Source organism: Pteropus vampyrus, unplaced genomic scaffold (assembly GCF_000151845.1).
Source record: "Pteropus vampyrus isolate Shadow unplaced genomic scaffold, Pvam_2.0 Scaffold462, whole genome shotgun sequence".
Classification (NCBI taxonomy): Eukaryota; Metazoa; Chordata; class Mammalia; order Chiroptera; family Pteropodidae; genus Pteropus; species Pteropus vampyrus.
The window spans coordinates 55,988-78,969 of record NW_011889243.1 but is presented as its reverse complement, the minus strand read 5'-3'; the positions used below and the strand labels follow the sequence as shown (position 1 = coordinate 78,969).

At 50.2% G+C, this 22,982-nt stretch overlaps 1 protein-coding gene and 1 pseudogene across 10 annotated transcripts in view; both read right to left on the bottom strand.

Moving 5' to 3' along the window:
* Window positions 1-755: 755 nt before the first annotated feature.
* On the bottom strand, window positions 756-872 carry LOC111732482 (annotated as a pseudogene).
* Window positions 873-5,788: 4,916 nt separating this feature from the next.
* The window catches only part of PML (promyelocytic leukemia), a 39,913-nt gene continuing 22,719 nt past the window's right edge, over window positions 5,789-22,982 (bottom strand). For 3 of the 10 annotated variants that reach the window (XM_023524384.1, XM_023524385.1, XM_011382036.2), the window contains 5 exons: window positions 19,951-20,088; window positions 19,320-19,572; window positions 18,221-18,279; window positions 9,376-9,526; window positions 5,789-8,359 (listed from right to left, as the gene is read on the bottom strand). In XM_023524384.1, coding sequence (XP_023380152.1) covers window positions 7,581-8,359; window positions 9,376-9,526; window positions 18,221-18,279; window positions 19,320-19,572; window positions 19,951-20,088 — 1,380 coding nt within the window. In that variant the 3' untranslated portion in view covers window positions 5,789-7,580. Of the gene's footprint in view, window positions 8,360-9,375; window positions 9,527-16,403; window positions 17,592-17,814; window positions 18,280-19,319; window positions 19,573-19,950; window positions 20,089-21,063; window positions 21,807-22,982 lie in introns of those variants that run through there. The other 7 variants (XM_023524386.1, XM_011382039.2, XM_023524387.1 and 4 more) reach the window with 6 other exon arrangements.

Genomic DNA, 22,982 nt, shown 5'->3' with positions numbered 1-22,982 from the left:
CATCCTCTTCGAAGCGTCTCAAATAGGCTTTCCTGGAGAATCCAGTGTGCACAGGCCAGGAAAGGCGAACCCGTGGTGTGCCTGTGAACGCCTTAGCTTCCTCTCCCTGAGCCAGCTGGAAGCTTTATGTATTTATTTGCTTCTCCCAGGACCTCCTCTATCCAACCCATATCTCTGCTGGTGCTGCAAAAAAGTGACCTTCCTGCAGATGGCTGTGTCTCATAGCCAGGTGGGGGCTGAGGGAGGGGACAGCTATAAATCTCTCCAGCCTGCGACCTGCCGGGTGATTCTGTCAGAAGGCTCATAGAGATGGGGACAGAGGTACGGAGAGAAGCAGTTGGGGGCAGAGTCACCCAGATCTCAAACGAACTAGAATCAGGAGAGAGAGGAGAGGGACAGGAGAAGAGGGAGGGGAAGGGGAGGAAAAGGAAGAAGCCCACAGTGCCTTCTGGGAGTCAGCACAGCGCCTTCTCCTCTAGGGTGTTGGATGTATAGCTATATTTATTTATTTTTTAATTCATATTCTTCAACTAGAGTTGACATTCAGTATTATTTTATACTAGTTTCAGGTATACAGCACAGAAGTTAGATGTTTATATAATTTATGAAGTGATCCTCCCAATTAATCTAGTACCTACCTAGCACTATACATAGTTATTACACTGTTATGACTGTACAACATTCCCTATGCTGTACTTCACATCCCCATGACTGTTTTGTAACTATCTATTTGTATTTCTTTTTTTTTTTTTAAACACCTACAGCACCTGATATTCCAAGGTGCTCTCCCATCTGAGTAGCCCAGGCCCGACCCTGCTTAGCTTCTGAGATCAGATGAGATCGGGCACGTTCGGGGTGGCATGGCCGTACTTCTGTTTGTACTTCTTAATCCCTTCACTTTTTTCACTCAGCAACCCAACCCCACTCCCATCTGGCAATCACCAGTTTGTTCTCTGTGTCTATGAGTCTGTTTTCATTTTGTTTGTTCATTTACTTTATTCTTTACATTTCACATATAAGTGACATCGTATGGTATTTATCTTTATCTGTCTGACTTATTTCACTTAGCATAATACCCTCTAGGTCCGTCCATGCCATTGCAAATGGTGAGATTTCATTTTTATGGCTGAGTAATATTCCATTGTATATATGTACCATAACTTCTTTATCCAATCGTCTATTGATGGGTATTTAGGTTGCTTCCATATCTTGGCTATTGTAAATAGCATTACCATGAACATAGGGGTGCATATATCTTTTTGAATTAGTGTCTTCTTTAGATAAATACTCAGAAGTGCAATTGCTAGATCTTTTGCGGAGCCTCCAAATTGTTTTCCATTGTGGCTGTACAGATATATAGTTATTTTTTATTGAGTATTGCCAATTCCCAAAGTTCAGTGCTTTTCGCATGTTCTCTCTTTTAATTCTCATAATTTTCAAAGTATATATTATTACCCCCAGCTTGCATGAGACCACAGAGGCTAAGCAGTTCGTGCAAGGTCACATAGCAGAGATGGCATTTAAACCATGTTCCCTCCAAAGCCCACGTTCTAACTACTACATGGCACCCTTCCCTGCTCCCAAGCAGCCTTTACAGGGACACCACTGTGGGTCCAGCCTCTACCTCCCCCTTGGTTGTTTGGGTTTACTGTAGGATCTATCCATCCTGGTGTTAGCCGAGGCTTTATGGCTGTAGAACTTCAGGAGAGAGTCGGCTCTTGGGTAAATTCTGACTCCAGTCCCTCTGCACTCAATCTGGGCAACAAACACAGTTTTAACAACATTGAATTTTGTAATATCTCCTATCACACTTGTTTGGCTGGCTAACTTTGTGGAAAATTTCCATGGTTATCTAGCTAGCTTTTGAAATCCGCTTGGCTATGAAGTTTGGGATATTTATATTTATATACTGACTTTAGCATAGTCCAGGCAGCTGGTCTTTAAAGAATTCCTTTGGGCTGAGTTTCAGGAAGTTCCTTGAGCCAAGAATGAAGGAATTTTCCCTTCATTTGTCAGCAAATGCATTTTGTAAGGGTGGGTAGAGACTTCTAAACTTTCTGTTTTGTTTTGTTTTTCAAGGAGGGGAGTCAGTTAAAATTCTAGACCCTTTTCCCAGTAGAGTCACCATAGATGTCTATAGACATCTGCTTTATTCAAGTCCAAAGGGTCTGGAGCTGACACCTGGATTCAGGCTCCGCCCCCAGGCTCAGTCCAGGACCAAGGTCACCTAGGGAAGCATGTCCTCAGAGACCTCTGCCCACATTCCCTTCCATCTCCCTACAGCCTGGCCCCACCCATGAGCTGAGCCACATGGAGGGGTTAGTACTCCCTGACACTTCTGACTTGCACTATAACTGGTGATAGGGCCTTTCCTGAAACCATGCATTCTCAACAGGGCATTATTAGCCCACAGAGGGTTAAAACTGGTTCAAGGAAAGGCTACTAATAGTCTTAGATATTCTAGTTGTTCCTAATCCTTGAAAGGACCAGAGTACACGAACAGATATACAGCATATCTGTATAAGGAAGAAGTCAAATACTATCTATTTGCAGATGACATGATCTTGTGTGTAGAAAATCCTAAAGAATCTATAGCAGGGGTCCTCAACCCCTGGTACCAGTCCATAGTCTGCTAGGAACTAGGCCACACAGCAGGAGGCAAGCAGCAGGTGAGTGAAGTTTCATCTGTATTTGCAGCTGCTCCCCAGCACTAACATCACTGCCTCAGCTCTACCTCAGATCATCAGGCATTAGATTCTCATAGGAGCACTGGTCCCTGGTGACAAAAAGGTTGAGGACCACTGACCTATAGTATATCCATGGTATTAAAATTTCATTTCAGGGATCTGTGACTAGGAGAAAAAAGAAATGTCTAAAAAGGCTCCTTATGGGGACAATAATGGGAGAAAAAAAGGTTCGAGAAGCACTGCTCTAAAATAAAAGATTAGAATTAAGATAAGTTTGACTGCTAGGACCAGAAGGATAGGGTGGGAGCTTTCCGGAGTCTGAATTTTGCATCTTGTTAGATCAGCAGACCAGGAGGGCGTGGGAAAGAGAGAGCAGAAAACTGGCTCCCCCAAAACACAGCAATGCACCTAGCAGTGTGGGACCCAGATAGCTCCGGTCTAGACATAGGCTTCCTGTGGGGTAAATCCCAACTCTATCACATACAAGCTTAATGACTTTGAGTAAGGTACTCAACCTTCTTTCTACCCCATGTTTATCTATAAAATGAGGATGAGGATGTAACTGCCTGGGTTGTTCAGGAGACTAAAAGAGGATACCTGTGCTAAATGTGAAAACACCTAGTGTCCAGCAGGTAGTTATCTTTCAGTTATGTTAGCTTAGGAGCATTAGTCACCTGGAGACTGTAATTCCTGGATTTCACATCCTCTTCAGTGAGCTCAGGAGGTGCTTGAGTGCTTCTAGAAGAGGATGCTGGGGGGGGGGCCCTGCCCTTGGGGTGCCATATTAGGGGATCCTCCTCAGAAGATCCTGTTTCATGGATCCAGTTTCATGGATTTTTCAGTTGCTAAAGTGACAAATACATATAGACCCAAACGTGACTCTGACTCCATTCCTAATTAAATTCCTAATTCAATTCCTAACCTTAATCACCAAATGTGACCCTAAATTTGATATAACCACAAATCCTAACCTTAGGCTTCACCCTCACGCCTAACCCATCCTTACCCCAATTGCAACCTGGGCCCTCACCTTTGCCCTAACCCTCATCCATAACCCTCATTCTAGCTCCACGGGTAACCCAGGGTTTCCCCAAATTAAGTCACTCCTAGTCACAAGTTTTGCTATACCCGTGTTCCTTCTGAGATTGTAGCTACTTAATATTTGTCCTTAAATCAGACCTTTAAAGAACTCCAGTCACTTCATTCTGAACAAGTATGTTCTAGAAGCTATTAACATTTAACAAATGTTTCTCCATGTGCCATCTACCTAACAATACCTCCCATACCACCAAAAATGTGCGGTGCACTTTGGAAAAAAGCACAGGCTACCTGAGCCGGAAGCCCAAGCACCAAACAGTCCGCATCCACGTGGAGCAGCAGCTCTGTTTAAGGAAGAAGTCAAACACCGCTGGGGCTGTAGCGCCCTCTGCTGGTGGATTCTGGGAGGAGCTCTAGCTCAGCCCGGCTACTTCTGGGCGGGGTCCACAATGTACTTCCCTGTATGATTTGACATTTGGTGTCACTATCTGTGGGGTTCCGTTAATGTGCGTGAAGAAAGGTGAGAAAGGACCCCTTTAATCTAGAAATAGGAGCTGGGGCACGTGGGATGTGGGGGTGGAAACAAACCTGAAGTCAGAGGAGAGAGGAGCAGGGCCTGCTAGGAGGTTTAGGGTGCAAGATAAACTCTGAGATATGGAGTATTGTCAGGGTTGAGACTAGGGGTGAGAGTGAGTCTAGGATAGGAATGAAAATGGGAGTGGGGCAGGCTAGGACTAGATGAGGGGAGGATGCAGGGCAGGAGCACAGCAGAGCCAGGTACCAGAGAGCAGCTTGGTATTATGCAGGTAGAAGAGCAAGATTTTTAAAGTGAACTTCTTGGGGTGTGAATGAGTCCTTAGGCCTCATAAGGAGGCACTGGAGAATGGCTGGACTGGGCAGGACTGAGCTGAGATGTCACAGGAAGTCTGTTCTCTGCCTCAGGTCTGTGTGGCTTAAGTCTCCCGTCGGGTATACTGGGGATATGGGACCACCTACTGCTCAGCCACTCCAAGGGAGACTCCTCTGCTCTTCTTCCTGGCTCCCCGAGAACCCAGGACTCCCACAGTTATCTGTTCTTCCCAGGTCTTTTTCTTCATTAACCTGAAGACAAGCTTATGTACTTTTCTGCTAAGATCTAATATCTGTTTATTTCTCTATAGCTTATAAAGACACTGTCATCTTGGTTGTAAAATAAGATCTTACATTTGTATAGTTCTTCATATATTAAAGAGCTATTTTCACAAATATTTTATCACTGGTTCACACAAGATACTATGAGATAAAAATGGCCCTTATTGTCCCATTTTACAAAGTTGGAGCCTGAGCTTGACACACCAGACCAGAGTCACAGGCTATTGAGGATTGAAACTCAGTGTCCTGACCTCTAGCCCAGCAGGCTCATAATTAGTTGACATCGATATACCTGAGATAGAATTAAAGTATGAAACACTTGCTCTTAGAGACTAAAAACCTCAGAACTGGAATTTGGGAATCTGAGACAAGGAGATGGGGTTAAGGGTGGTGGCAGTGACCAAATCACATTATCTGGCTACCTATCCAGGCCAGGGGAGTGAAAACACCTACACTGCCTGTGCCACAGGAATCCCTCGAAGTACTAATGTGAATTCCATTCCATCTGTGACATCCAGGACAACAACACATTAGTCACACATTGCTAATATCCTGGGCCTCCCCTACTTCCCTTGTTAAGGGTTTTACCACCTGTGGCTCTGGGGACACAGAGGACAAGATTACCCAGCAGAGGTGAAGTTCCTACAGACCCTGGTCTCTGGCTCCTGACTCTCTCCAGGGATAATTCTTGAATTTGGCATTTCTTTCCCTCCCTCTGGAGATGACCCCCCTGGCAGGCCCTCCCTGGTTTCCCCACCTGGAATGTGGGGTTCACAAATGTGAGGCCCTCGGCCCTGAGCAAGGAGAGGCTCTCTGAAAGGTCCCCACAAAGAATAACTCCCAAAGGCCTGGAAGTGCCCCCTTCACCAAGCAAGAGGCTGCTCAGTGGCTCCCGGGGTGGGCTGAGCACAATGTGGAACTGGAGCATCAGCTTTTGAAGATTCACATCTTTATTAAAGGCTGTGAAAGTGGAGAGAGGGCAGAACAGCATTATGTGATAAAGCCTGTGATTGGCTACGTCTGAAGAAAGCAAGCGTTGTGGGGCTAGAAATCAGTGAGCACTGCTCAGTCCAGGGTGAGGCTGCCTTGCAGCTGCCAGGACAAGACTCATCACAGTTACATCCCGCCCTGCCTTCTCCCCATCAGTCTGTTCCCACCAGCTTCAGAGGCAGCACCTGCTTTAAATCAGAATCTTATTTTAAATGCATTGGTGCTGTTATAACCAGCACTCCCGCCATGGTAGCAAGATACTACGTAATTCCTTAGTGGGTCTTCAGGGCACCCACTGGATCAGGGCTGAGGTGTGGGCGCACGCCCTTCATCCACCTGAAAGCTGAGGCCATAGAGGTTGGGGTTCTGGGCTGTGCCCCAGAAGCAGGGAGCTGAGGAAGAAGGATGGGAGCAGGGAAGGGGACAGTGGTTCTGCTAGTCAGAGGGGATGACCCTGACCTGCCTGTGTTCTACTACTGATCTCTGGTGTGAGCACAAGGTTGGGGACCTTAGTTTAGGGCTGGGAGCTAGGGTTCAAGAAGGAAACCATCTTGTCCACTGCCTCAGTGGCCTGTTGTCCATTCCTAAAGCCCCAGAATGGCAGAGATGAATTGGACTCTGAGACTCTCTTGGCCAACCAGCCCATTTTATGGGTGGGGACATGGGAGCTCAGGAAGGGGCCCTTTCCTAGGTCACATCTAATTAACACAGTTGGTGCCAGGGCCAGGACTTTCTCAGATACTCCACACTGCTTCTCGTTTGAGGAACAGTCTATACAGCAATGGTTCTGGAACTTAGTGGGCATCAAAATCATCTGGAGAACCTGTTAAACTAAACAGCTTGCTAAGCCCCACTCCAGAGAGTCTGATTCCAGAGGCCTGCGGTAGAGGCTGTCAGGAGAAGCCAATGTGTGGGTCCCTGTACTATACAGAGAGCAGCACTGGCTGGAGGATATTCCTTGGGAGGGCTGAGGTGGGCATTGCAGACAGAGCAAAAGGCCATGCTGGGATGGGTTGGTGGCCTGAAGATCAAAGAGCAAAGCCTCAACTAAGGGGAGGTATTTGTGTGGCCAAGAGGAAGGAAGCAAGCATGGAGGGAGGGGTCAGACTTTGAAAGTGGGGACAGGCATGGCACAGCAACTTCCGTCTCTGCAGCTGTGAGGGCCCTTTGGAGATGAAAATGCTCCAGGGGGAAGTGAACAGAGGGCCAGCCTCCAGGCAGGCAGAGGCTGGGAGAGCCCCAGCTCATGAAGAGCAGTTTGGCTTGAAAGGCACTTTGGGTATCTGTGGTACCACCGGTGTTGCAGGCAGTGTCCATGGGAGTGGTCAGCAGGTCCCCTGGGCAGTGGCCAGGGGTCAAGGAGGAGCTGCAAGGATACCCATGGAAGTGGCAAGTCAGGTGACTGGGGCAAGATGGGGGCCACTTAGAGAGCTCAGAGGCTGTCTTCACCCAGGACCTCCTTGGTCTGGCTCCCAGAAGGTAGGGGCCAGGGGTCTGGTGAGTTAACCCACCGGTGCGCCCAGGGCCTGCACAGAGGATCTGGTGGCCCCAGATCTTCTCTGTAGGGTTTTTAGAGAAGGGAATTTTGGTCCCAAAGAAGGAGAAATGATTCTGGACCGAATGCCACCTGGGTACTGGGGACTAGGAACTTGAAATGCTATGATGGGTGGGGCCTGGTCCAGGGACCCCATCCCTCTCTGCCCCCAGAGATTCCAAGCCAGTCATCCCGTTCTCTCAGCTCTGCTGGGAGGCCCTTTCACCCAAGCTGTGGGCAGTGAGAGGGGTAGAGGTGCCTTCTGCCTGTGCCAAGGCCGGCCCCTCCAACAGATCTTTGAAGTAGGTGCTTAGAGCCTGCAGGCTGAGAACAGACTGGGCAGGAGGCAATGAGGTGGCCTGCAGGTAGCGGCTATACTTCTTCAAGCCCCACTGTGGGTCACGGCGGTGCGCAGTCAGGAGCTCCACAAAACTCACGTTGTGGAGGGCCAGGAGGCGGGCCTCGACACGTGTCAGGACTGCTGCCTGTACCAGGGGCTGCAGGGATGTGAAGCACTGCAGGCTGCTGAAGGAATAGGTGTGCTGGGCCATCTGGCGGCCAAAGGAGACCTCGAGGAGGCGGCATAGGTCACGCATGGTCAGCACGGCGGCCAGGGCGCTACGTTCGCTCATGTTTCTCGCCAGGTAGGTCTTGGCCAGACTCTTGAGTTTGAAGCTGCTGGCCCCGGGCATACACTCCCGGATGACGGGCAAGATGGCCAGGAAGCCTGAGATGGCCTCCTGGAACTCCCACAGCTTATTCATGTCCTCCAGGGCCCGGAAGAAGTAGGGGAGGCTGGGCCCCCACAGCTTATAGCAGGCCAAGACAGGGCGGCACATGGAGCTCAGGAAGCGGAGGAAGTGATGCAGCCCCACCTCCAGGGAGACTGCCTTGGAGTATATGCCGAAGGCCTCAGGCTGGATGAGCACTCGGAACTTGCTTTTCTGGTTCACTGCTGCCAGTTGGCTAATCTGCTGAGCTGGGCAGGAGAGAAGGGCACGGTGAGACCCCAGAGGCACAGGAGGCACTGGGTAGGAGTGGGGACCTCCAGGGCTGCCGACCCACCGTCCAGAGACCCCACCTTCGGACCTGCTGCCTTCAGAACCAGACATTAGCCTCCAAATGCAGCTCTGACCCTGGCTCTGCTGGTGAGGACAGAACGAGGTCGGCTGCCCTCAAATGCCCTTTGATCACCTGCAGGGAGTCCAGCTCCCCTGCTACCTGCCCCTGAGTTCACCAAATCCTTTAGATCCAGGTCCCTTCTGTCTTCTGTCTCTATACCTAGCCCTCCGTTCCCTGCCCCTAGCCTCTAATCCCATTAGCCACTTAGCTAAGGCTCCCAGCCAGTTGGAGCCCTGAGACCAACAGCACGCCTGCTCAATCTACTGCACTCGAAGTGTGGCCCAGAGCCTTCTGTGAGGTCTGCAAGTGACTTCCCTTTCCTGCGGAAACACCTGCTGCTTCTAGCTGTCTAGGCTTGCCCTAGGCCGAGTCTGTGCCCCAGGGCAGGGCCCAGGCAAGCACTGCAGGAGTTGAGGGGCTTCTGGGAGAAGAGGTCATATCTCTCTGTGACTTCGGCTCCGCTGGCCTCCCTGTGCAGACCCCTGTGGAATGGGCCTTGTACTCAGAAATGTGCAGTCACAGCCCAAGGACTGGCTTGGGTTGCTGGTCTCATAGCTGTGACTTCCTGTACTGTGGTTGTTCTGTTTAGAGATGTCTTCCCAAGGCTAAGAGAAGCGCTCATCAGAGGTGAACTCACGGAGGTGCTTGCCTCACACTTTCAGGCACTAGTCAAGGCAGCTGTCCTTATTCAAACAATCAAGTGGTACGCCTGGGAGTCCCAGGGGAGACACAGTGCTCTGCCCCTTCTCTGGCTGCAGACGTTGGCCAGAACTCAGGGCTCCCTTGGACCTTGCAGATGGCCCTGCCTACACTTATCTTGGGAACGTAGAGACTAAGCTAGAGAGGGATGGGGAAGGCTACCGGAAAACCCACTTTCATTATCAATCTTGAGATCAAAGAAAACCAGGGGCCTGTCTTCTGCTTGGGGGTCGGCGAGGCTGTCGTTCAAGACCCCGAGGGAGTTGGGGCTCTCCAGCTGAAGGTCACTGGACTCGCTGCTGCTGCCATCCATCTCTTGGAAGGACTGAAACACAGGAAAGCCAACAGGTCAGGGGTCCGGAGAGCGAGAGGGAGCATACTGGTAATGCGAGCATGTGCTGGTGAGCAGGGGTGTTGTGTGTGCATAAGTGTGTGTGGGAACAGAGCAAGCTGGTGTGGCCAAAACATGTGCATGCACATGATGGAGGGCACGTTATTGGGAAAGAGAAAGTATTTGTTTAGGTGAGTGCATGTGCACGAGAATGTGTGTGCATAAAAAGACATAGATGTGTATGTGCATGTGTGCGGGCCGTGTGTGTCAACCAGTGCACATGTATTAGTGAGGAAGGGTGAGGATGAGAGCATGTGGGCAAGTGTGTGTGCATGTGCATCTAGGTGTGCACAGGGGGTGTGAATTTGTGAACCTGTGTTGATACAGTGTGTGTGAAAGTGAACACGTAAGAGACTGTACGCAGGGGTGAGTAGTGCTGGGTGCAGAAATTGGCGGGAGGGCCCAGTGCTATGGTGGGTAGGGCTGAAGGTGTCTGTTCCTCACTCTGAGCAGACTCAGAAAAAGTATGAACCAGGGATAAGAGGAAGGATCCTCATCTTGAACCCCAGATGTTTCTCTGGAAGGGGCCAGGAGCCTGGCTTTTTTTGTCCCCAAAGCCAGCCAAGGTCCCAGTGTCCTACACAAAGAGAAGGGAGAGGACCGTTCAGCCCCTAGGACACCACATCTAGGTGGACACACAGAGCCCAGCAGTAAGAGCAGTGGAGGGAGAAAGCTCAGAGTCTGGAGGCCCTGTCACGTAGCATCTAGGAACCAGCTGCTTAGGAGAGGCTGAGGCGTGGGCTCCTCCGGGCTGAGCACTCACTCCTGGCCCCTTCCAGAGAAACAGCTGAGGTTTGAGATGAGGTTCCCTCCTCCTAGCCCCAGTTCATGTTTCTTCTGTTTTCCCCGGCACCAAGGCAAGAACAGTTTGAAAGGCCTTGAGGTGGGAGAAGAACCTGGCTCCCAAGGACACAGCCTCTTATAACATAGTTAACGGCTTGTCATCTGCACAGTCTTTGGTGGCCTGCTCAGAATCTCCTGTGATTGTCACCTGTGAACATTAGACAGAGACCAGGAGGAAAGGAACATGGCCAGTGTCCTAGAGCTGGCTGGAGGCACTGCTAGGATGCAGTCTAGATAGAGCAGGTCTTAGGCTTTTCTCCTACGGACTGGCTCTAGCCAGTTGATGGAGTTAGCCTCACCTGGGGCTGTCTGAGGCCTCCATGAACCCTGGTTTCTGACTAATGTCTCTGGCCTAGATATTCTCCTAGGCCCTTTCTACTCTCCAGGTAAAACATTTGTTTGAACAAAACTTTGGCCAAGAGCAAAGTCATTACTAACCACAGGTAAAATGTACTGGATTTTCCTAGGAATGGCTGAGTTTTACTTTATCTGCATTTCACAGCCCTACCCCAGGTTCACCAACTTCTTCCAAGTCATCGATAGAAACAGACATTCCCTAGGAATCCATCCAGAGCTGGTTTCGCTTAGAGAAGCTTGTGAGTTCTGGAGCTTTAGACAGAATAATAAGAGACTTTGTCAAGTGCCTTGCATATCAGTACCCTTGAATCAGCCATGGTCCAAGGCTTATTTTGCATGTCTTGTTTTGTATGGGTCCTGTTAGGAACTGGGCCGCACAGCAGGAGGTGTGCAGCGGGCAAGTGAGTGAAGCTTCATCTGCATTTGCAGCCGCTCCCCAGCGCTAGCATCACCGCCTCAGCTCCACCTCACATCATCAGGCATTAGATTCTCAGGAGCACCAGTCCCTGCTGCCAAAAATGTTGGGGACCACTGTTCTATAGCATCTTCCATGAAGTTGCTAGCTGGTGCACCGAAGACTCCACCTTCTTCCCTGATGGGAGAAACCAGTGCTTTTCTTTTTCCAGACTCCAGAAGCTGTTTTGTTCATAAGGCCTTGGCGTTCTTGTACTCGGGCTGGTGGAGAGCTGGACTCCCCTTGCTATGTCCTCCCCTGGGCCTCAGCTTCTTCTCGCCAATGGCTGACGATTTATCCCCTCGGCTGACTCCTGCTACTCACTAACATGGCACACTGGGCTTTCTATTCTTCCTTCTTCTTTTTTCTCCAAACATAACTTCAAAAGCCCTTGCTGTGGCCCTGAGAGTTTCCACCTGTCTCCTTCCTTCTGCTGTGTCTCTTCAGGCTTTAAAGCCAGAATCTTCTCTTCAGATATTCTCTTCCAAAAGTTAAGCTCCCTGGAGAGTGGCACAGCTGCATCTTTAGGCTAACTCCCCCATCTTTATACTAGAGTCATTTATGATGGCCACCAGAACCTCATTTTTAGAGCCTCCCCTTGTCCTGGGGTCATTTTCTCTTTTATAGTCATGGAAGTGTCCTTTGTCCTGAACTTACTGAGGAGCCTACTAGCTCCCTTAATAAAAAGCACATCCCCTTTCCACTGAGCTTGTCAGTGGAGCGGGGCTGGATCTCCGAGCCCTGACTCTTCTTCCTCCCAGATCCCTCTTGCCCTTGGGGACTTTTATAAAGGGTGGCTTCGTTGTGGGGCTGGTCTCACTGGAACACCTTCCACTGAAATCTAGCTAGTTGTAAACTCAATTCTCCCTCCCAAAGATATACTGGCACATTTTAAAAAGACTTTTTCTAAAGACTCAGGTTTAACAGAAAAGCAATCAGCACATAAAAAAAGCTCTGGCACAAAACATCTTTCCATCCCCGCTCGCTAAGGAAAACCCTCATGTTCCACCCCTAGGCCTCAGCCTTGTTCCATATCAGGATGACTGAGTGGGTGGTGGAGCAGAGAGAGAGTGACAGTGGTAGAGACCAGCACCCAGGCACCCAGGAAAGGGCCTTTCCCTGGAAAAAGTGGAGGTTTGCTTGTCAGGGAAAGAAATGCAGGCAGAAATGGAGTAGGGAGAGATGAGATTCCATGTGCAAGGACTGGAAAGTGAACAATGGGAAAACATTTTGAGGGTGTAGAGAGTGGAGATGATGAGAGCTGAAGGAAAGTGGAAAAGGAATTTAAGAAGTGCTGCTGCGAGTTATCTGTTGGATCCCCTTCAATAGTCTTTGAAAGATGCAAGTAACTACTGTAATTTCTTTATTATACTTGGCTAATGGACTGTGTTTCTCAGACTGAGCCGTAAGAAATCCAGGATTTTTTTCAGGCTGCATATGCAATCTGGTTCACGAGCTGTATTTCACTTATTTTCATCACAGGTCAACTTAGCAGGCTGGCTGCATTCCAACTCAACCCAGCAGGTCCAACAGCCATACCAAGGGTACTCATAGGAAGCAGCTAGGTTGACATCTTAATCACCTTCCAAAGGTCTAGGAGGTTTATCTGGGAAGATCCAGCTCTCCTCTCCCCTGCTGGGTCATATCCCAGGAGATACATCTCACCTCCATTCAAGGCCGATCATACACATCTGAGCATTTCTCTGATGCAGATGTGTAACTGAATCCCCCAGTTCTCTCAGGGTTCTCTTCTTTGGCTCTGCATTAGCAGCTTGAAATACTTGTGATGCCCAGCCTATACCACAGACCAATTCATTTAGGATCTCTGGGGGTGGGACCTAGGAATTTGTCATTGGTAAAACTCTAAGTGATCATAGTGTCAGGCAGGGTTGAGAACGACTGTCCTAATTACTGATTGAGTCCATGTTTGGTCATCAGCCAGTCGGGCTAAACCCTTTGATATTCAGTATCCATCACCTGAAGATATCTACCTAGTATCTATCTGTCATTATTGCTTATCAAGAGTCCCAGCTCCTGAGGGACTTTCTTAGCATCTGAGGTTAAGCAACAGCTGGGATCAGTTTGGCAAGACATTCATTGCTGGTTTTTGCAGATATAAAATCCCAGCTCTTGCAAAGTCTGGAAGGCCCCCGGAGATACCTCACATGTGTCTGTGAACCGAACCACACTATTAGCTAGCCTGTGGCCCCCACTGCCCTCTGCTCACTGCTCCAGCCCTTTCGCAGGCGGCTGCTGCCTCTCGGGGGATGTGGCTCTGATCTTCTCAGCTGAGCACCTTTTTAAATCTGATACACACACTCACCAGCATCAGTGTCCCTCCTCTGGGTCAGCTGCTTCCTACAGGCCTTCCGTTCACTGCCGGTTACCACTGCCACTTCTGCCAGTGGCTGCCCTCTTGACAAAGCCCCCTCCTGCTTCCACTTGGTCCTGCTGCTGCCAGGCCCTGGGGCCAGTCATCTGTTGCAAGAGTGGTGAGAACACTTATCTTTTTCTGCCTTGGATCCTAACACAGGGCCTACAGTAGAGGCACTGCTGACCTACTCTTGTGTTTAATCATAGTCCTCTCCCTAGGTCGACCATCAGGCCTGGGTCTCACCCTCCACCTCACTACAGCTCCACCGCCTCGTCCAGCAGGGGCGAGGTCTCTTTCAGAGTGCCCCTCTTGCTCACGCAGTCTCTCCCAGAGCCCAGCAGGCCTGCACCAGCGCCCCCCAGACATGCCTGGAGTCCAGCAACTGACACAGCTGCAGCCCGAGTAGGGGGTCGTGGTGGGGGCACAGGCCCTGGTACATTTGGAAAATGCAGTATCTTAGCAGGCCAGTATTTTACAACTGTCCCTCACTGGAAGGTCGGTTCAAGGTCACAAAGAGGGGAGGACATGTGAATACAGGAGCCTGGAGCACCCAGGGAATGTCGTCCTGCCCCCTCCCTCCAAGCTGCTGCAGGTACTCTAGGGGAACCAAGGGTCTGGAAACGGCACTGAAGATGGGTGAGAAATGTACCAGGGGGACCTAATTTGTTTTCTTTTAAAGAAAGTTTGGAACTCCCATAATGGTTAATTTAAAACCTGTGTGTCTGAAGAATAACTACCTCAAAGCAGTGGTTCTCTGGCTTTCGCTCCAGACCTAGCCTCAAAGGTGAGCAGCTACTTCTAAATGTTCAAGTCTTCATAACCTGCAACGTGCTTCTCCCTCCTCCCTTGATTAACCTCAGGCATCACCTAGCTCCTTGCTGACATCTGAGGATTAGACTGACATCCCCACCACCCAAACTTGGCTGGTGTCAGTTCTTCCACTTGACTCTGAGGAAGTCTGGTAAGACCACTGGCATCCAGTCCTTTTCTCTGTTTCCTTCCCAGGATTCTACCTCCACCAAGACTCAGTTTTGCTTTAATTTTATCAAGGTTATGGGATGGAAAGAAGTGCCCAGATTTCAGAGAAATTTAGAACACAGAACGACAAGACTTAAAAATGGATTGGCTGTGAGGAATAATAGGAAGAGGTGTCCCTGGCGGCTTTGGGATCTCAGCTTGTGTAACTGGGCAGATGGTGCAATTTACTGAGAGAAGGAAATGAGTTTGAGGTTTCTCTATGGGGCACCCGAGTGCACCCGGGGGAGGGCTGCTAGCTGTACTGGTCTGGCATCAGCAGCTCCAGGGCAGTATAAGAAGCCACAGGCCCGACTGAGATCACAGGAGAGTACACAGACTAAAAGAGAAGAGGGCTAAGAACCAAAGCTGTAAGAACAACATTTAAAGGAAAAGACCTTGAAGGAGAGTGAGGAGGAGCAGCCAGGCGGCAGGAGGAAGACCTCCTGATCCCAGGGGAAGCAGTCTCTCAGGGAGGGTTTGATGCTGGTCAAGAGTAAGAACTGAAGGTGACCCCTGGACTTGGAGGCTACCCGGAGAGGTTACCCCGGTGCTGGTGGGCAGGTTTCACTGGCATGGTGGGGAGAGCAGGGAAGTGGGGTGAGGAAAGAGGGCCGAGGGGCTGGAAATGGGGAGGTTCTGAGGGGAAAAGACTTCCTTCAGCATGTTTAGCTCATAAGGAATTGGAAGTATTTGAAGATGCAGATGAGGATGGGGAGGTAGGGGGAGGCTTCCCAAAAGACAGGAGGACTGGGGCCAGGACAGAAGGAGAGCGTCCCAGAGTAGATGTCCCTCCATCCTAATAGAAGGTACTGGGGAAGAATGTGATGGAGTCAGGTGAATCTGTGACTAGATATTGGATAGCAGATGTCTACTAGCTATGTGAGGGCTCCCGTCGTCTCTCTGGGGCAGAGGGTATGGTCGTGTGCGGAGAATGAGGGTGGGGATGAAGGTGTGGAGCTTGGGCAGTGGAGGCGCGGTGAGCTGTGGGGGTGGGCAGGACAAGCACATTCTTAGAGACTATCCTTTGTGGTTTTCCCCGTTGATTTTTCTCCAACACTATTCAGCCTCCAGGTGGCAGTGCAGAGAAGGCAAAGCTAGAGAATCCCTCCGAGATTGCTTTTTGAGGGCAGGACTAACAAACCACGGGGAGGCAGGGTGAAGAGATCTGGATGCAAGATTGGCTGTAATGGTGGGCCTTGCTGGCTGGAGGGAAGCAAAGGCAGGAGGAGCTCGGTGGGAGAGAGCAGAGGTCCTGGAAGTAACTGGAGAGCTCAAGGGTCAGGAGGCTATGGTCAGAGTCTTGAGTGGACCACTTTAGAGATGGACGGTTCTTGGTGAGGTCCTGGGGGTGGCCATGGGGTGAAGCCCCCTGAGTTCAAAAAGTGGAGAGGCCAGGGTGATGGATACCTGCGGTCCCCCAAGAAGAAGGGAGAGAAAACTTAGGAGGCAGGTACCAAAGTCTTCTCTATGTGGGGAAAGCAGGAGGATGCCTGAGATGAGCTGGGGGAAGTGGGGTTCATCTTGAGACGTGGAACCTCAAAGGCACAGGTCTTAGCAGATGGTGGGACTGAAACAGCCCAGGAGGCAGAGGTTCTTGACCCCATCTCCTACCTCTGACACTCACAGAACGTGGTTTCGGGAAAGAGGGACATTGCAACCCCACAGGAGAACCAACTTTCAGTGCCGGGAGGAGACAAAAGCTACCTGCAGGGAAGAGGTAAGTCCAGCAGGGACTCTGTTGGTCAAGGAAGAAGGGTTTGCAAGGGTGATCTTTCAACAAATATTTATTGAGACAAATACTTATCTGCCAGGCCTTGGGATTGACACAGCCCCTGTTCTCATGGGTTTAGGTCCTGGCAGAGACCTAGAGTAAAGGCTTGGGGTAAGGGGATGGGGCAGTGGGAGGTACAGATGGTGAGAAAAGCTTCCTTTTCTTGGGCAGAGGCCCAGGCATGTGGAGTGGTGGCCTGAATCTCAGTCACGCCCTCTTGGCTGAAGAAGACTTAGGTCTCCCTGCCCAGAGTCCATGCAACTGTTCACTCCTTGATCAAGATGTATGAACACCTACTGTGTGGGAGGCCTTTAGGTGTGTGGGCTGGACCCGGCCAGGCAGGGGGATGGAAAAAGCAGAAGTAGGGCATAGGTGTTGGCCACAAGGTTACAAGAGGATGGTGGCTAATAGCTGTAGAGGGAGGCACTCGGGGTTCTCAGAGGCTTGTCTGAGGTGGGGCTGAGCTGGTGGAGGGACTTTCTGGAGGGCGGAGTGGAGAAAATGCATTTGGAGAGACTTCCAGTGGGACCTGGATTTGGGGATTCTTCATAGGGGTTCTGTCAGAATCCTGGGAGATTCCTGCCCTAAGCATCCGGAGCACTCTGCCTCCTGCCCTGCCCCCCCTGAGAGAGGCATCAAACTGGGGAGTCACAGAGGAGAGAGGAAGAGAGAAGAAGTTGTTGAGCCACTGGGTTACACGTGAGGATCCCCGGAGGGAGCGGCCACGGGGCCGCCCTGCCCTTCGCGCCCGGCGGGGTTCGCCGCTGGCCCTTTGGAGGGGGGTGGTACATTCTTGAGGGTTGGCAGGATGGTTGGGATGCCCTGTGATGGCTGGGGTGGTGGCCGGAGTGGTGGCAGGGGAAGTAGAAGTCCACATGGGGGTACAATACATTTTGAGTGGCAAGTGGAAGATGTGGCGAAGTCGGGTGACTCTTTGTGCTCGAGACAAGTAGCTGATCCCACGTTGGATGACAGTACGCTCCTGGCACCTGGCAGGCTGGCTGGGAGACTCGGCATCAGGGACGACAGCTTGCTTGGTGGGATGGTGGGGAGGCCAAGACGGGGGGCGGCATGTGCCACTGGGCAGACGGGAGGCCCGGCAAGGGTGGGATGCTCCTCGCGCTCTCGGCAGGGGATGGGCTGGCGGGGGGTGTGGTGCAGCAGTCTCCGTGGGCTCCATGTGCTTTCCAATATAGAACCTCAGACTGAGGACTGGAAGGGATTCGGGGGCCACCCACTCCAAACTTTCACTCTGTTCAGATCCCCTTTTCCCTGGGACAGGGAACTGGCCAGCCTCCATTAACAAGCCTCAGGGACAGAAGGGTCACAACTCACAAAGCCACTGTTCCATTATAGGATGCTTTAAAAAAGTTCTTACATGGAGTGAAAACTTGCTTGCCTGGGCCCTGTACAGTGCTGTCCCATACCCTCACACCCCCACACTGGCTCTCACTGCTGTCTACCCTCCTTGTTAAGGACGCAGAGGACAGGAAATGAATAAGGACAATCCCAACAAAGGCACTGGGTAGTCCAGAAAAGAGACAGGGCTCTGGATGGAAGCAATCTATTCACATTTCAGAAGAGAACATATGGTTACTGAAGGCCAATGCCCTGGTCTGGAGGGGAGACTGGGGTAGTCCAGGCCCACAGCTGGCATTTGGAGACTGTCCTCAGGGCAGCTCAGGACTTACAACCTCACTGGAAAATTGCCCAGGTGCAAGGCAAGTCTGAGACTCACCTGCCGTGGCCGTACCCCTGGGACTTGGAAAACAGGGGAGGCAGAAGTCCAGAACCGACTTCTGGGCCACTCACCGAGTTTTCAGCATCTGAGTCTTCTGAGCTGCTGATCACCACGATGCGCTCTTCTGAAACTGGTTAGGAGCGGAGGCATTAGGCCCTGTAGGGGATGCCCGCTATCTACCCCCCACCCCACCCCACCCCCGCCCCATATTCCCACGGGAATCCTTCCAGGGCAGTGGACTGGGTGGGCGACATGTGCCCTGCAAGGCGCATTATGAACAGTCACCGCGTGTGTCCCTGTGGATCTGTTTATTCTAAGTGGCTTTCCATTACTGCCTGCTGTGCCTTCTGAATACTAGTTTAGCTGCTGGTTCTGAATGCAGAATTTGCTCCCAGTAGAGGAGGCTTGACAAGCATCACCTGGTTTGGAACCTTTTGCAATCCTAAAGAAGCATTTTGTTTTATCCCAATTCTCAGCCCCATGAGATGTTCAAGCTAAAAGATACCCTATAGTTAGTTAACCAAAACCTTTTGATTCAACAATAGTATCTGGGAATAAGGAATGTCAGTTAGGGCTCAGTGTGTGACCAGAGTCAGGGTCTGTGACCTAGAATGAAAAGAAAGCTGGACTGTCTCGTGTCTCGAACATTTCAGAATTCTACCGGTTGACCTTAACTCATGCCCAAGGACTCCCTGTCTGGCAGTGTCCATAAAAGATGTCTAGGACAAATGAGGTACCTCAGATGGGTGGCCTTTGCAGAGAAATTAGGGAAGTGATGGGTGTGGACTTTACCCAAGTCCTCTCTGGAAGCATACTAGGCACCCACCAAATAAATGTTTCTTGGGGAGACCCACACTCTCTAGAGGCATGCAGCTGGGTTCTATAAGAGTGTGTTGGGGTAAGGAGCTAAGGATCTGTGGGCTTAAGCCCCTCCTGCTCCCCACACTGGAATCCCAGCAAAGCACATGGTAAAATAAACTGTATCCATTCTCACCCCCTAGGCAAACCGTGGGCTCTCCTTGTCCCATTTCATGGCAGCTGAGAGCAGGACATTGGGAGTGCTGTTGGCTTTGGGCTCCCTGGGTGCAGTCAGAATGCAGAAAGGGGCCCCACCCAGCCCCTGGAGGGCAGCGTGTAGGCCTCTGTCTCTGCTGAACCCCACTTCCCTACCTGCCTCTCCAGAGTCGCCAGTCTCATGGTTGCTGTTAAGCGGTAAGACCTCATTTCCTACGGTGGGGCTCTCGGGGCTGGGGGGCCCATCCAGGTGGGGTGGTGATACTGCCCTGGAGGTGCTGGGCTGCTCGAGGGAGCTCCGGGCCAACCTGGCCTCCTTCTCCTCCTCAGACTCCAGCTTGATGACTTTCCTGGGGCACTCGGTCTGGCAGGACTTCCTCTTCTGTGGTGTGGCTGTGTTGGAGACCTCCTGTGCAGTGGGGAGTCACAGGGCCAGGTAAGGAGCCTCCAGGGGTCCTGGGGTGGTGGGCAGAGACCTAGACCTGGGTAGCAGGCGGCTGTGGCTGCCCCCTTTACTCCTGCTGTTCCCTCTGCTATCTGCCATGCAAGTAATGCCTCTCTCCACACAGAACACACTCCCAAGCTGCTATGCACACTGGCCCTGCCTGCGGACCACCAGGCCTCTGACTGCCAGGGAGTAGCTCATTCTTAGTAGAGGAGAACCTCCTTACAGGGCAGCCAACAGCAAGGTACTGATTAAAGTCTAGATTCTCACCCAGCTCCACCTCTTACTGCCTGGTGGGATCTGGGCCCTCAGGAGGGAAGGTGGGGCCTGGGAAGAACTTACCTTTCTACAGGAGGAGTCTTTGATGGAGTAGGCATACATGGGTACAGGGTGTGCCCCAGGAACCGACTGTACCACAGCCACAGGCTGATTCTCAGCCAGCCCCAGGGCCTGTGCCTGCACCATCTGTGGCTCCTCTGGCTGCAAAGTTTGGAAAAGAGAGTCAGAAATGACTGGGCAGCAGGACCAAGGCTGGGAACTCAGGCCTAGGGTCAGCCCAACCCCCAGGGTCTCAACCAGCCACAGGTGCAAGCTGCCTGGTCCAAAGCCCAGAGCCCACCAGGGAGTCCTCATCACACCCTCCATAACTTCGCTTCCTTGTGACCCTGAGGTGCTGGTGCCCAGGGATCACTGCCAAGTAACTCCTCAAGGCTCACTCAACATCTAGCCTACACAGCTCAAGGGACAAAGTGCTCACTGCTGCTGGAACCAGCTCCTCTACAGAGGCAAAGTTGTAACAGGAAGGCCATCCTTCCACTGAGCTGAAACTGGCCTCCTTGTGACTTCCACTCTGCCCCCACCCTGGGCCTTCTCTGCCTGAGTCAGAAGAGCCATTAAACACCTTGGACAAATCACTTAGAACTCCTCGGGCCTCAGTACTCTTCTGTAAATGGGAATAATCATAATTTATCTACCTTACAGGGTAGTGTGGATGAAGTGTGTTGCTAGAGTAAAATGTTTATAAGAGCACCTGGCACTTAGCATGTGATAATGAAGATGAAAAGTGTTTTTTATTACTGCTCTGTGCCAAGTACAGTGCTGAGTGCTTCATGTACCCATCCCAAAATAAAGTAGAGGCAGTTCTTCAAAAAATTTTATATGAAATTTTTATACGATCTGACGATTCTACTCTTGGTATATACCCAAAGAATAGAAAACAGATGCTCAAACAAAAATGGCACATGAATGTTCCTAGCAGCAATAATTGAAACAATCCAAATGTCTATTAAGGGACGAATGAATAAACAAAATGTGGTATAGTCATACAGGGGAGTATTATACAGCCATAAAAAGAAATGAAGCACACACACACACACACACACACACACACACACACACACACACACGAATCTTGAACACATTATGCTGAGTGAAAAGAAGCCAGCCACAAAAGGATACATATTATATGTGTTCATTTATGTGAAATATCCAGAATATCTAAATGCAAAGGGACAGAAAGCAGTTTGGTGGTTGCCAGGGGCTGGGGAAGGGAAAAGTTGAGTGAGTGCTCCCTCGCTACCGGGTTTCCTTTTGGGGTGATGAAAACAGTCTGGAACTAGATAGGTGGGACGACTGTACAAGACTGTGAGTGTACTAAATGTCAATAAATTTTACACTTTAAAATGGTTAAAATGTTGAATTTACATGAATTTTACCACAATAAAAAGAAATTGTAGTTAAAAGAAGAGGTGGGTACCACCCTATGATAATCACCTATCTACAAAGGAGGAAACTAAGGCAGAGAGGCAAAGTTATTTCCTAAGGTCACATACCTAATAAGAGCTCGGACAAGGGTCTGAACTCAACGTTTTTGAAAGGGAAGTTCCCTCCCTATGTCTGCACACACTTTTCTTCAGTCGCTGTCTCTTTTACATCCCTCCCCACCATCCTTCCCTATTGTGTGAAACTGAACAGCCTGCTGGACCATTTGCTGAAAATGAGTGAGTGATGTGGGAAGTGTTCCTCTGAAAGAGGAGGCCCAGACTCCGGTCCCAGCCCCTCCCATCCCAAATCTGATCCGTTGGTGCCTCGAATTCCATGTGCTCAGTGGACGGGTGTCACTTGGGATCCTGTGGTCTGTCCACACAGTAAAGGAAAGGCATTCCAACACAGCGGAGGGGACTCTTCATCAAGCAGAGCTGCAACGGAAAAGCTGGGCACCCAACTGTGAGATTATGAGGCCAGGGATAGGCTTTTCTTATTGGGATGAGCTCCGCCCCTCCTCTGAGGGGGAGGACACGGTCAGGCCACCCTCAGAGTGGGACACCAGAGATGACCTGGCCAAATGTGGGCTGAGATGGACAGGGAAGGCCCAGAACAACAGAGCCACCAGACCCAAGCCAGGCAGAGCTGTTTTTGGTATCAGTGCACCGATGTGGGCTGTGGGCTCCTACATCATCTGCTGGAGTGGACTGATTTCCTTCCTTCCTCCCTCTTTCCGGGTTCCTTTTGCTCAGTATCTTTATAAAAAGGGAAGAGCGTTGTCTCTGGATTAGAGAGTGGAGCCTGTCTCGGGGAATGGGAGAGAACGGACGATCTCTGATTCGGAAAAGTGCACAATCTCCACTGAGTGCTCTCTTCCAGTGTTTTTCAAACTATACTCTGTGACCCATTAGTAGATCATGAAAGCAATCGAGTGGGTCATGACCCACATTTTTTACATTACACAGAAGAGAAAATATTAGAGCGAGCCCATGTAATAAGCACAATTTGTTTTGCAAAACTTCTGTTTTAGCTAGAGGTATGTGTGTGTGTATATAGAGCATAGGCTAGATGTAAAATATATTTTTTTATGATGGATGACAGTCAAAAAAGTTTAAACTACTTACTATTAAAAAAAAGTGTAAGCGAGCCTATGAAGAAATTGGAACCCCTATAGACTGTTGGTAATGGTGCAGCTGCTATAGAAAATTGCATGGCAGTTCCTCAAAAGATTAAAAACAAAACTACCATATGATCTAGCAATTCCACTTCTAGGTACATTTCGTTATGTGTATTTTATCACCACTAAAATATTTTTTATAAAGTTGAAAAGATCCTGCTCTGCCCTTTTGTGTGTGGCTCTACAGACAGTTGGTATGTAAAAGACCTTTTCACGTGGGCCATAAACTCCCCAAAGGCAGGGTTGGGTTCCTCTGCCTCTGTCCCACTCCTCCATTGTTAATGAAGCAGCAGACATATGAGGGCTCAGTAAAGGAAAATCATGATGACTGATTTATAGATGTTCCATAGCTTTAAATTAAGTTTCTTTTTCATTAAAGTATTATAATATTATTACAAAAAGAGCCCATGAGAAACAAAGGAGGGAAAATGCC